The 12,732-nt window shown below is 38.7% G+C and overlaps 1 protein-coding gene across 2 annotated transcripts in view; it reads left to right on the top strand.

The window, feature by feature from the left end:
• Positions 1 to 12,732, top strand: part of DMGDH (dimethylglycine dehydrogenase) — a 67,698-nt gene that overhangs the window by 14,125 nt on the left and 40,841 nt on the right. For both annotated transcript variants that reach the window (XM_007175873.3, XM_007175872.3), the window contains exons 6-7: positions 5,975 to 6,223; positions 8,075 to 8,273. In XM_007175873.3, the coding sequence (XP_007175935.1) occupies positions 5,975 to 6,223; positions 8,075 to 8,273 (448 nt within the window). The remainder of the gene's footprint in view (positions 1 to 5,974; positions 6,224 to 8,074; positions 8,274 to 12,732) is intronic.

The following is a 12,732-nucleotide window of genomic DNA, read 5'->3' as shown; positions in this document are numbered from 1 at the left end:
CTTGTTGTGTGAGATACAACTCTGTCCTTGGTTATCCATAGCGAGTTGGTTTTCTTCTCCATGCTCCATTTTATTCTGCTCCGGAAAATGTTTTGCCAAATTATGCTTCTTTTTCCTTCCTGTGTTCACACTTTCTTTATAATAATAACCAAATTCTAATGTTCAAATTCACGAGCATCCTCTTTGCTCTCAGTTTGCTTTTTAGAGCAGAGTTGATTATTTATGTTCTTTCTCATCTATTTTGATTACTTTACTCTGTTCAAAAAACTTTTAACCCTTTTCCTTTCAGCACATTATTAAATATATTTCATAATCTTTAGGTTGCTCTGTTACAATTTAGACTCAGAGTAATGAAGCCAAAAGGGATATTTGAGATAATCTAACAACTCACTCATTTTCCATGTGTGGAGACCAAGGTCCAAGAAGGATATACTAATTGGCAAAGTGACAGTTATGTCAGAGCCAGGACTTGAACCTGGGTCTTTTGATTCTTGAATTAACATACTTTCTATCAGGTTCTTTGCCTATGAAGTAATTTTCAAATATCACACATAAAAATAAATCCTCGTGCAAATGAAACTGCTTGTGCAATCTAAACTGGGCTAATAATTTATATTTATCTATAGTTCATAATGGTTAATTTAAAACCTAAAATAAACATGAGGCAGCTACTGATTTTCTCATGTTCTGCTCTTTGAGTCATTGCTTAAATTTACAAAATGAAAACAATCTTTATTATTTATCAGATCAGATGATACGCCATGAGGACATGCCAGAAACAAATACCCTTAGGATTCTTTCCTCTAAATCGTAACTTCTGATTGATGTTATTTTTTAACAAACCATTTTTAGTGGCCCTGGAAAAAGTCATGTCTTCAGTATTTAAGAGTTTAAGTTAGTATTTCTGAATCTTTCTAACCCATACCCCCCATTTGAAAAGCATAAAATCTCATTCATTCTTTAACATCATTTGAAATTCCAAATAATGTAAAACAACTTACCTAATAAATAAGAGCAAAGGCATAAAACTTTGCTTTGTTTTTGAATTTCACTTGCCCCGCCCCCAAGGAAATCCCCATCAGGCACCCCCCCATCCCCCACTGTCCTTGGGTACATCTGGTCTAAATTCTGCTAGAAGATCTAAGGCAATGAAATCATTCATCCTTTTTTTTACAAGTAGCAAAAATTCTTTGTAATCTTGCAACTTTCTTTATGGTCTCATGAATTCAGCCTCTAAAAACATTTGACTGTTTTCATAGTGATAGCAAATACTAAATAAACATGCTCTGACTTCATATCCAGCACCCATGTCAGACATTGCTAATCGATCACTGCACTCATTTCAGAGAGACTTGGACAAACCCCACAATTTTCCTTAACACAGTGCTTCAGGCAGCCACACACTCCCAGCTGATATTTTGGCAAATGACATAGAAGACCTTAATTTAACACATTTATCTATTGTTTTCCTAAAATGGATAAATATTTATTTGCACGATTCATTGCCATTGTAATATTTTGTTTTCTAAAGCACAATCTGTGAGGAATAAGGAATCTCTGAAGAGAAAGAATAATTTCCAAAGAGGTCTGACCTAAGCCCAGGACACTGGTTACCAGATGAAATATTCTGTGCAGCTGTGCAATCTTGTGGGGTCATCAGGGCAGAGGAGGACAATGGCAGGAGGTCCTGGAGAACAGTTTTTCTGGTACTGCCCTCAGAAAACAAATCCCAGACCAGCACCAGAAAAACTGTTCTTCAGGACGTCCTTCTTCATTCTTTGCTCCTGATGCCTTTAACTCAGCCACGTCTGAGTTCCATCCTCAGGTCTTGGTAACTCCAGGCAGCTCCTTGTTCACAGTTGTATGAAGAACTATACGGTCTCAATTCTCAGTTCTTTACATCATTCAGATCACATCTCTGGCCCATATCTTTTTTTTTTCCTTTTTCTTCTCCATCTCTTCTCTTCCACTGGGCAAAAGTTATTGGAGAAAATCTAACTGATCACATATAAATAGTCCGTGGAAGGTGTGGGGGGGTGTGTGTTTAGTTATTTATGTCTGTTTTCAAAAAAAACTTTATTTAAAGTATAGAAGTTCCCCAAAAAGTAAACCTCAGTAATTGGGGGTGAAGTTTTGGATATGCCCCTTTCTAGACTTTAAAGCTAACAAAGATTAATTTTACGAATAAAAGCAACCATCTGCAGAAGGCATTGTGCTAACATGATTTAGAATGTGTGTCTGATGGAATGTTTCCCAGAGTTACTCAGTGAGTCCAGGATGTCTCATAAATTCAGGTGAGGCCCTCAGGCAGCTCTGAAACCTAATTAAAGTAACCAGAATATAGACTTGGAAATACAACCAAAACGTAAAGGATGTAAAGGCCACTCTTATCTACTCAATTGTACCATAACCTGCTAAAAGTTTCTTTACATGGGGTCATAACAGAAGGCTGCTGGGTCTTCAGGATATCCATGGAAAGGGAAGTCTACAAGCAGAAATGTGTCAGTTTGCTGATGTATCTCCAGCACTGTCCCGGGCAGTGGGGCTATCTCGACCAGAGACACGTTATGGCCAACTGTGTGACTTGGGCAAATTACTCATTTGTAAAATGGAGATAATAATTGCCATCTGAACAAGTTATTCTGATCCATAAATGATGTAAAGTACCCAGAAAAGTCCTACCACATAGAAAGCACTAAACAAATTAAGTATAATAATGATCATTTTTATGATTATTATAATTATTTCCTTGAAAGTCTATGCCCTGGTCTGGAAAACACTAGCGTCAAGTGTCACAGCTTCTTGGTACCAGCCTTAAGATTCCCCAGATCCTTTCACTTGCTCTGTAGTCATCCAGCACCCATTCTGCTGGTAAACTGACTTCCCAAAGAGCTTGGTTCTCAACCTAGGTGCGTAAGAATCACCGTGGGAAGTTTCCCAGGTGGTCTGGCTGGGAAGCTGTATTTTAAACAAGTACTCCAGGTACTGTACTGTCTGTACCAGCTAGTCTGTAAAATATCTTTTGAGAAATACTGCTATATCAGTGTTCCTACAGGAGAGGGAATGTAGAAACCTTATTCTTGAGCAAGCAGAGCTGAGGAACAGTTTCCGACCCTGCTGACCTCTTGGTGTGCAATAGGCTAACTTGCCTTCAGTACTGCTTTAAACACAGCTTCACTCTACCTTCGGTCAAACCTGAGCCCCAGAGGCAGCTCGAACGCAAGGACAGGAGCTATTCACTGTGATGCAAGCTTTTTCTTTGCACGGTGAGGAATGTTTCTCTTGACCTTGTTTACAGTTGACTCATTAAGCCTGAGATAACTTTGTAAACTTTACTTAAGAATTTTCCTAATATGGTAAATTAGAAATGTGATTGGGTCATGCCAAGATGAAGCCCAGTGTTCAGCCAAAAAAGAATTGCTTAATTTTACCAATACTTTGCATCAGAGAATGTCACTGTATAAACATCATTGTCACTGTATAAACCATCTAGTAGAAGTAAACCTGTCCACCAACCTGTACTGTTCATTTTAACTCCATTTCTGTCAGTCACTGCATTTTTAAAAATTGGAAGCCATTTCTAATGATCACTTTTTTATTGACTCTTCTCTTCAGTGTTTTTTCAGGTGATAATGGTAGATTATAGAGGATTCCTCCACATTTGTTTCTCTTCCCTTTGAACTTGCTGGGTGGGTGATCTAGCAAGGGTTGAAGTGTAATCCTGGCAAGTTTTATGTTAATTTGATTGACATATAGAGGAAGAGAATGCCAACAGACACCACCACATAGGGAAAAACAGTGTCGAGCTTGATATGGGGTTTGGAGTAACATAGTTATATGATATTTATGCATACACTTCCACTTTATTTTAATGATGAAGTATATTAATAAACAAGCAATTAGATTCAGACATTTATAAATATATTTGAATAGTACAGGATTTAATTTCTTCAATTTATGTTTTTAATTGAAGCAAGTATATTAACCACTGCAGTAGTTTGAATTGCTAGGCTAAATATTTTGGCTTTTTATATTTTAAAACTGCTCCAGTGCATATAACTAGAATATGTGGCTTTACTATATTATCCTACAAAGTCCTGACATTGGTAATTCACATCTTCCTAGGCAAGAATAAATTAAGTCATTAAATTATTCAAAGACCAGCAAACAGCTCTAATGCCCACAGGTAAGATTTTTAGTTTGCAAATGGACACCCATTTCTGGGGCTGTTATCCAAGTGTGACCAATGTAGCCGTTAGGCCAAAACAAAACAACAGAACACAAGAGTGATGTTTAGATGCCATATAAGAGTACAGTAGTCAGGGTTCCTAGACTGATAATTGATGATTTGTGTCTAGCTCTGAACTTCATAATGACAGAGACTTCAGAACTCCTTATTAGATTGCCAAAAGAAGGAGAAACAGAAATGGTTAAAAATTCAGAGAATGCAGCCTCTAAAGAAATAACTTAAGGAAGATTCCCTAATCATTTGAATGATTATTCAAAATTATTATGAAACAAACAAACAAGCAAATAGAACCCCCCTTCCCCCCAATAATTCATTGATGGGTCAGGTGACCCTGCATCCCTGCCGACTAATCATTTTTATCATTTTAGATTGTCAAATACCTTTATACAAGTGAAGGAGTCTTGGATTTTTAAAATAGTCTTTCTGTAGCAAGAAAAACCAATAAGATGTGACCACCATTTCAGGGTCTCCCAGTGTGACCTTGGGCGTGTCTCTTTATCGTTCTGGACTTTAGCTCCACATCTGTAGCCTGAAGAGTCACCTAGGGGGAGAATCAAGGGTCTTTCAGTCACAGATTATCTGGTTCCATCTTTTGCAAAGGAAAAAAAATAATATTCATTTCCCCCAAGAAGACAGTCCCCTTGCACACTGAAGGGAGACACAGAGGTTGTGGGAACTCCCACTTATCTATGAGCTCTCTCCTCTTTGCTGTGGCACCTCCTCCCCCCTGCTCTGGACACCAGGTGCCTTCATGCCTTTGCAAGAAAGGATCTTCCAAACATACTCACACTAAACTTTTAAAAGAAGAGAAAACTTAAAAGGCTATCTCTCCCAAAGTGTATGCATTTTCAAATTTTAAGTTAACAGAACAATTCTGTGTTTGTGGAATTTTAGGCTTCAACAATTTCGGGAGAGGAGGGTCTGGGGGATAGAGGACTGACTAGCAGGGCTTTATTATGCATGATTATTATGTTGATCACATCGACCCGGGGCCTCTTCCATTGCCTGACCGTCCCTGCTCTGTAAGTAAGGTCAGTCCATTACTGTCTTTCTTATCAACATTTGTACATTCTATATATTTGGGTTGTTTATTTTTTTCCTTCAGATAATTTTCTTTTTTGCACACCTTTGCTTATGGGCAAAATTGTTTTTCAGGAATGGAGTTCCCTTAGATTCTTCAAAACTCTGGGGTAGTGTAAAATATTGTCTTCTCTTCTCCCGTTCAATTTTGCAATGACAAAAAAATGTAAAGTTTTTATGAACATTCTTTTTTTTTTAATTTAGTTTAGTGAAGTATAGTTGATTTAGAATGTTGTGCTAATTTCTGCTGTACAGCAAAGTGATTCAGATATATATTATACATTCTTTTCCATATTCTTTTCCTTTATGGTTTATCACAGGATATTGAATATAGTTCCCTGTGCTATACAGTAAGACCTTGTTGTGTATCCATTCTATATATAATAGTTTGCATCTGCGAACCCCAAACTCCCAGTCCTTCCCTCCCCCATCCCACCCTTGGCAACCACAAGTCTGTTCTCTATGCCTGTGAGTCTGTTTCTGTGCTGTAGATAAGTTCATTTGCATTGTTAGGACATTCTTTAGACTTTGCCATGAACACTGAAGTATTCTAAATATTTTATTTTAATTGAAATTGCTGTATCAATGTCGTCTGTGGTATGTTTTTATATGTGGTGACATTTTTAAATGATTTTTTTATTTCAGGGTTTTGGGCTCGTGAAGTAGGTAAGATGGTTGGACTAGAACATCCTCTCATTCCGGTGCAGCATCAGTATGTTGTCACATCGACCATCCCTGAAGTGAAAGCTTTAAAGCGAGAACTGCCGGTGCTCCGTGACCTGGAAGGATCTTATTACCTCCGACAGGAAAGGGATGGGCTTTTGTTTGGTCCATATGAAAGTCAAGAGAAAATGAAAGTTCAGGACTCATGGGTCACCAGTGGAGTACCTCCAGGTGGGTTCAGCAAATAGAAGTGTGTGCAGACACATCTATTTTATCTTCCTTGTAACTCTGGGCTGGCTGTAGAATAAGATGACACCATGATACTAGACTATCAGATACCTGGGACATTGGAAGTGAGGGATTCGAGGTAAATTCTGTTCTCATATCCCTTTGAACAATCACAGCAGGGGATAAGGAAAGAGAATTGGTGGTGGAAAAGCTGAAAAAGATGCTCCCCACTGCTTTGGAAGGCCCCAGGTAATTTTTACCTGCCCACACCAACCTCCTGCATCCCCCTTTTCTCCTCACTCCCCTGCTTACTTGGTCTAGTTTCTAGATTTGGATATAGCTGCTCTTGTGCTTTGACAGTTGGAAACACAACAGGTAGCAGAGATAGGACATCCAGCCTGTTAAGAATGAAAGCCTCAAAGTCTGTAGCAGAGCAGGATAAGTTGGTACTGCGAACTGAAGCCCTCCTGTGCTGCATAAATGGATGTGGAAAAGTCTTAGGCCTCAGTGCTAACTCAGGAGGTACCATAGTTTCTCTTTCAAGTTCTGTAAGGGAGGGAAGGACCTGTTTTTGTTTTTCATGAAACATTTCTGCAGAGCCAGATGAAGGGTTGGGTCACCTAAGGAGGTATCTCAGGTTTTAATCTATAAAAGGAGCTAAAATGTCATTGGCACACAAATATTATAGGGAATATAAAGAAATGGAGGTAATTGTGCTTTCTAGAATTATACTTTGATAAGCTACTTGGGCTAGGGAATGAATCCCTCCCTCCTACTCTTCAAAGAACATCTGTGCCCATATTACTACAAATGATAAACCACCTTCCACAGAAGTTGGGCCAGCCAACTGAGGGCTTCGGTTTTGCTGGGTGGGCTCTGCACATTCGGGCCTGAGGGGAATAGCTCCTGATCCCAGAGGGAGGGCTAATCTGCCACCTGGGAGTCTCCTTCTCTGTTCTTCCCCCATGCTGGCAATCTCTTCTCCAAATAAATATTTGAACAAATATTTAATAATATTTATTGAACAAATATTTAAATAATTCCAGTTGGAGGAAGAGCCAGATTGTTGGCTGGCCCTGGGCGTCCACATGCCCTGGTCTAACCCTAGTAATCTGCAGGCCTCCCTGACCTGACGTGCCGTCCACAGGAGGGACAAGAAAAAGCTGGCTGGCTGCTATGCGGGAGCATCCCTGGTATTGGTGGCGATATTCTTTCAGCAGCTCATCTGTGGCCCTGCCTTCAATCCCAGTGCCTTTTATGACTGAGAAGACGACTGTGCTCCAAGACCCTGACTCTTTTCACAGAATTCCAGCCCTCGGATGTGTATAGAAGGGGGCTAGGGGAATGAAGCCTCCATGCCATTCCTTCCCCACTAAGAGTTAAAAGGTGTCTAGAATTCATCATCCTAGATGCTAAAGTGGTTTTGCATTTATCCCCAGTGTCCTGACATGACTTTGCAAACTCCCTGAGAGGATGAAGCAGACTTCTATGGTTAATTGAAGGATAAAAGACCTCTCTTGACAAACCAAATTATTATTGTTTGTTTTTTAAAATGGTGATCGGCCTAAATGCTGGAAACTGCTAATATGCATAAATTAAAATTTTCTATTAAAAAGGTTAACTTTCATGATTTATTGTTTCAGGAAATAACATTATTCTTCTCAGTAATATAGTATACTAATATAACAGTACTCATCTGTTGATAGTAAATATCAAGTTTAGACTTAAAAAAGAAAGTACAATACCTTCCTAACGGGCCATCTTTAAATGTAAGCTGATTCAGAGATTTAAATCACTTTGGAGCACACGTCAGGGCAGCTGTGGCATCCTGACCACAATGGCATTTCTCTTCAGGTTTTGGAAAGGAGCTCTTTGAGTCTGATCTAGACCGAATCATGGAACACGTTGAGGCTGCCATGGAAATGGTTCCAGTCTTGAAGAAGGCTGACATCATCAATATCGTCAATGGTCCTATCACCTATTCTCCTGACATTCTGCCCATGGTAGGGCCCCATCAGGGGGTCAGAAACTACTGGGTGGCTATAGGCTTTGGGTGAGTATCTCTATGTAATTCAACATTTATTATAGATTTATGTAGTTTAGAGAAGTCTTATCCCATTATCTCAGGCCAAGAATGGAGAATGGGAGAGAGGCAGAGAGTCTTCTCCCTTTTATGACCAATGAAATGTGAGGAATAAAAAATTTTAGTCTTAAAACTTTGACTTGTATAGGTTTAAAAGATTTGTACACAGAAGGGCAATGATTTCCTGGAATTTTCTCTTTGCATTATTTCCTGCCATTTCCATTATTTATGTTTCCTTTCATGTTGTGAATGTTCAGATAGGTCAATTTGCCCCACTTTTACAAGGATGTTTTCATAACACAATGTGACAAAGATAAATCAAAATATCAAATGTGTAATATGTCTGATGCAGTTTTCACCATAATTCATGTTTGTTCAACATGATTTTTGTTTCTTTATGATTCCTCTGGTTGCTTACTATCTATGGTTCCATTACCCATTTGATGTTTCATCTCTAATATTTGTCCCATTAATTTGGTGAATATTAACGTCAAGCCTACCTTACTATCATATCACAGTTTCTAATATTTTACTTTTCTTCCCCATTTTATTTGGCCATTTATTCAACTGATATTTGATGATTGGCCAGCTTTGTACCAGGTCTAGTTCTGGGCACTGGGCTACAGCTGAGAACAAGGCAGTAAGTCTTATCAGAGGCACAAGGCTGGTTGGGGTGCTGTTCTTCCAATACAGTAGAGAGGCTGGGGTCTGAACTAAGGAAGCAGCAGTGGGCACTGAGAGATAGGAAACAAAATTATTTAGATTTGGTGATTGATTGCATTAGGTCCTAAGGGAGAGAGAAAAATAGCAAATGATGGCAACCTTTCTTACTTGACTCCTGATTGGACGCTGGGGCCAAAGGAAGAAATAATTGGAAAAATAATGAGTTCCATTTTTGACAGTGTTAAGTTTAGGTCTTTGGGACATCCAGAGGGAGAAAACCAGATGAAGATAGGAAGCTGGAAGGTATAATGTAACTGAATGCTTAGGAAATCCCCTATAGAGTCCATATGTAGGCATGTTCATGTGGGAGTGTTTCTCTTGTACATCACTTATATATCTTCTTTGGAGAAAAGTCTATTTGTATACTTTGCCCATTTAAGAAATTGGATTATTTGTCTTTTTATTGTTAAGTTGTAGGAGTTCTTTATATATTCTGGATACAAGACCCTTATCCCATACATGATATGCGATTTTTTCCCATTCTGTGGGTTTTTCATTTTCTTGATCGTAGCCATTGAAACACAAAAGTTTGTAATTTTGATGAAGTCCAGAATGTGAATTTTTTTCTTCTTTTGAATGTAGTTTTGATATCATATATAAGGAACCATTGTTTAATCCAAGTTAATGAAGATTTATACCTGTGTTTTCTTCTGAGAGTTTTATAGTTTTAACTATTTCCTTTTAAATATATATATTTTTGATGTGGATCATTTTTTTAAAAGTCTTTATTGAATTTGTTACAATATTGCTTCAGTTTTATGTTTTGGTTTTTTGGCCTTGAGGCATGTGGGATCTTAGCTCCCCGACCAGGGATTGAACCCACACCCTCTGCATTGGAAGGCAAAGTCTTAACCACTGGACCACCAGGGAAGTCCCTAGTTTTAACTCTTACGTTTAGGTCTTTAATCAATTCTGAGTTAATTTTTGTATGTGCTATGAGGTGAGTGCCCAGCTTGATTCATTTGTGGATAGCCAATTGTCCCAGCACCAATTGTTGAAAGACTATTCTTTACTCATTGAAATGTGTTGGCATCTATGATGTCTTTTTTCTGACACCACTTCTGACATTTAATTCTTCAATTCTCTGACACCAACTGACTATCCAACAATTCAATTCAATTCTGCTGCTAACTCCCAGAGTTAGTGCAGACCCCACTAGTTAAGGACTCAGTCCCATAAAACTGTCCTCACTTCAGATGCCAGTTTCAGCTTCCAGGGATCACCTGTAATTCTGACTGAATGGCTATACATTTGGAGGTTCCTGCAACCCCCTCCTCAGGTTTGATAATTCACTAGAATAATCACAAAACTCAGGAAAACCCTACTTACTTTTACCTATTTATTCTATAGAATACAACTCAGGAACATCCAAATGGAAGGGATGCACAGAGCAAGGTATGGGAGGGAGGGGTCTGGTGCAGAGCTTCCATGCCCTCTCTGGTGCACCATCTTCCTAGTACATCAATGGGTTCACCAACCCAAAGGCTCTTTGAACACTGTTGTTTAGGAGTTTTTGTGAACGTTTCATTACACAGGCACAATTGATTAAATCATTGACCATTGGTGATTGAACTTATGGTGACCAGCCCCTATTCTGAAGCTATCTAGTTCCCCTGCCCCCCCCCCCTTCCATGGAGCTATCTGTTAGCATACAAAATAATATAAATTCCAAAAGTTTTAGGAGCTCTGTGCCAGGAACTGGGGACAAAGACCAAATATTTATTTTTTTTATTGTACCACAGCATCCTTGTCAAAATCAATTCATCATATATGTATGGATTTATTCCTGGACTCTCAACTTTATTTCATTGATCTATACGTCTATCCTTATGCCAGTACCATGCTGTCTTGATTACTGTAGCTTTGCAGTAAGTTCTGAAACTGGGAAGTGTGAATCCTCCAACTTTGTTCTTTTTCAGTATTGTTTTGGCTATTCTGGGCTTCTTAAATTTTTGTGTAAAATTTAGGACCAGCTTGTCAATTTTTTCAAAGAAGCTGCCTAGGATTTTGGTAGGGATTGCATTGAATCTGAAGATCAACTTGGGGAGTATTGTCATCTTAATATTGAGTCTTCCGATTCATGAACAAAGGATGTCTTTCCATTTGTTTAGGACTTTTAATTAAAATTTCTCTCAATAATGATTTGTAATTATCAGAGTGTAAGTTTTGTACTTCTTTTGCTAAATTTATTCCTAAACATTTTATTCTTTTTGATTCTGCAATTAGCTTAATCACTGAATTATTGATTTAGTCAACACATATTTGCAGATCATTGTTCTTTATCTGTGAACAAGAGCAGACAGTATTCCTGGCCTCATGATATTTGTATTTTAATAGAACACCTGTCACTAAGGAAATTAGGAAGTTGCTTTCTTTAGAACACTAGTTACTTATCACCTAGAAATTGTATCTACTTGTTTGGGGCTGATGTTGGACTCCTGCTTTGATTGCTCTGGGTAATTTTCCCAGGTTGTAGACATCACGAGGTGAATGGGGAAGATGACAGGTCGGGGTGGACAAAGTGCCACACTCTCTCTGACCAATTTGGTCTGACCCCAAAAGGCCTTCTTGTTATTTAAAAGTTGGGATTGCTAAGATATTTCTTATGTAACATGGTGGAATCCTCACATCAGCTACCCCTCCTAGTTTATATCAGTGATCCATCCCATGGTTCTGAAGGCCAGTGATTTCCATATCTGGCTGAGCACCAGGGCTTGTTAAAAAGCAGAATCTCAACTTTGTGGTTAGTCACTTACATGTGTTTCATCCTCCTTTGCATCTTATCTGTGAAATTCTTATTAGTTATCACTAGAATCCATGAGAGGTGTGTGGAATTGGAAAACCAACAAGCAAACAGATTCCCAGACACCCCTTCTATTGATTCTGATTCAGTAGTCTGGAGAGGGGCCCAGGGTTCAGCATTTCAGCATTGTCTGTTATTCTAGTCCAACTAGTCGAGAGAATAGGTATTTGCAAACTGTCTACATATATGCCAGTGCTCATTTACCTTACTCACAGAATACCCTCAGTCAAAGCTGTTTTACTTTTATACCAGATCTAATAAGTTCCTCTGCTTCTAGGTGACTAACACAATGCTCCCCAAATGTTTAATGAGTTGGATTGAATTGAATCTAGTTATCCTGGCTTAGAACAGATTATAAACAGCAAATTTAAAGAGAGGAGAGACAGTTTCACAGTTATCATAAAAAAGCATACAACACTCAAAAAGCATAGCAGCTGGGCCATGTAGAAGAAGTGGGCTCTACAGATTAATGGTAGACCTAGAAGAAGAGCCTAACTCTTCTTTCCTCTTCAAGTTCCCTTTCACTTCCACTTCACACGTTACTTCCTTATGAAAATCTTATCCATTGGGCAGAGACATATTCTTGTTGGTTATACAAGGACCCATAGCCACCATGTACTGCTTGCCTACTATGTGCTTTTAAATGCCATGTCAATTAATTCTCCACCAGCACCATAAAGTGTGCATATGTGGAGACTAAAGCTCAGGGTGGTTAAACAGCTTGCCCAAGGTCACACAGCTGGTAGTGGCAGAACAAAAATCCTACCCAGATCTCTCTTCCTCTATGCTTTTACACTTTCAAGCACTACACCAGGGGCTCTCAATAGATGTTTCATAGCATTCAGTTGTATGGGATTTTACATATAACTTAATAATGGTTATAGAGCTGAAGTTTGCAGAAAT

The sequence above is a fragment of the Balaenoptera acutorostrata genome, chromosome 2 (genome assembly GCF_949987535.1).
Source record: "Balaenoptera acutorostrata chromosome 2, mBalAcu1.1, whole genome shotgun sequence".
NCBI lineage: Eukaryota > Metazoa > Chordata > Mammalia > Artiodactyla > Balaenopteridae > Balaenoptera > Balaenoptera acutorostrata.
Note: the sequence above shows the minus strand (reverse complement) of the source record. Positions and strands in the feature narration are given on the sequence as shown.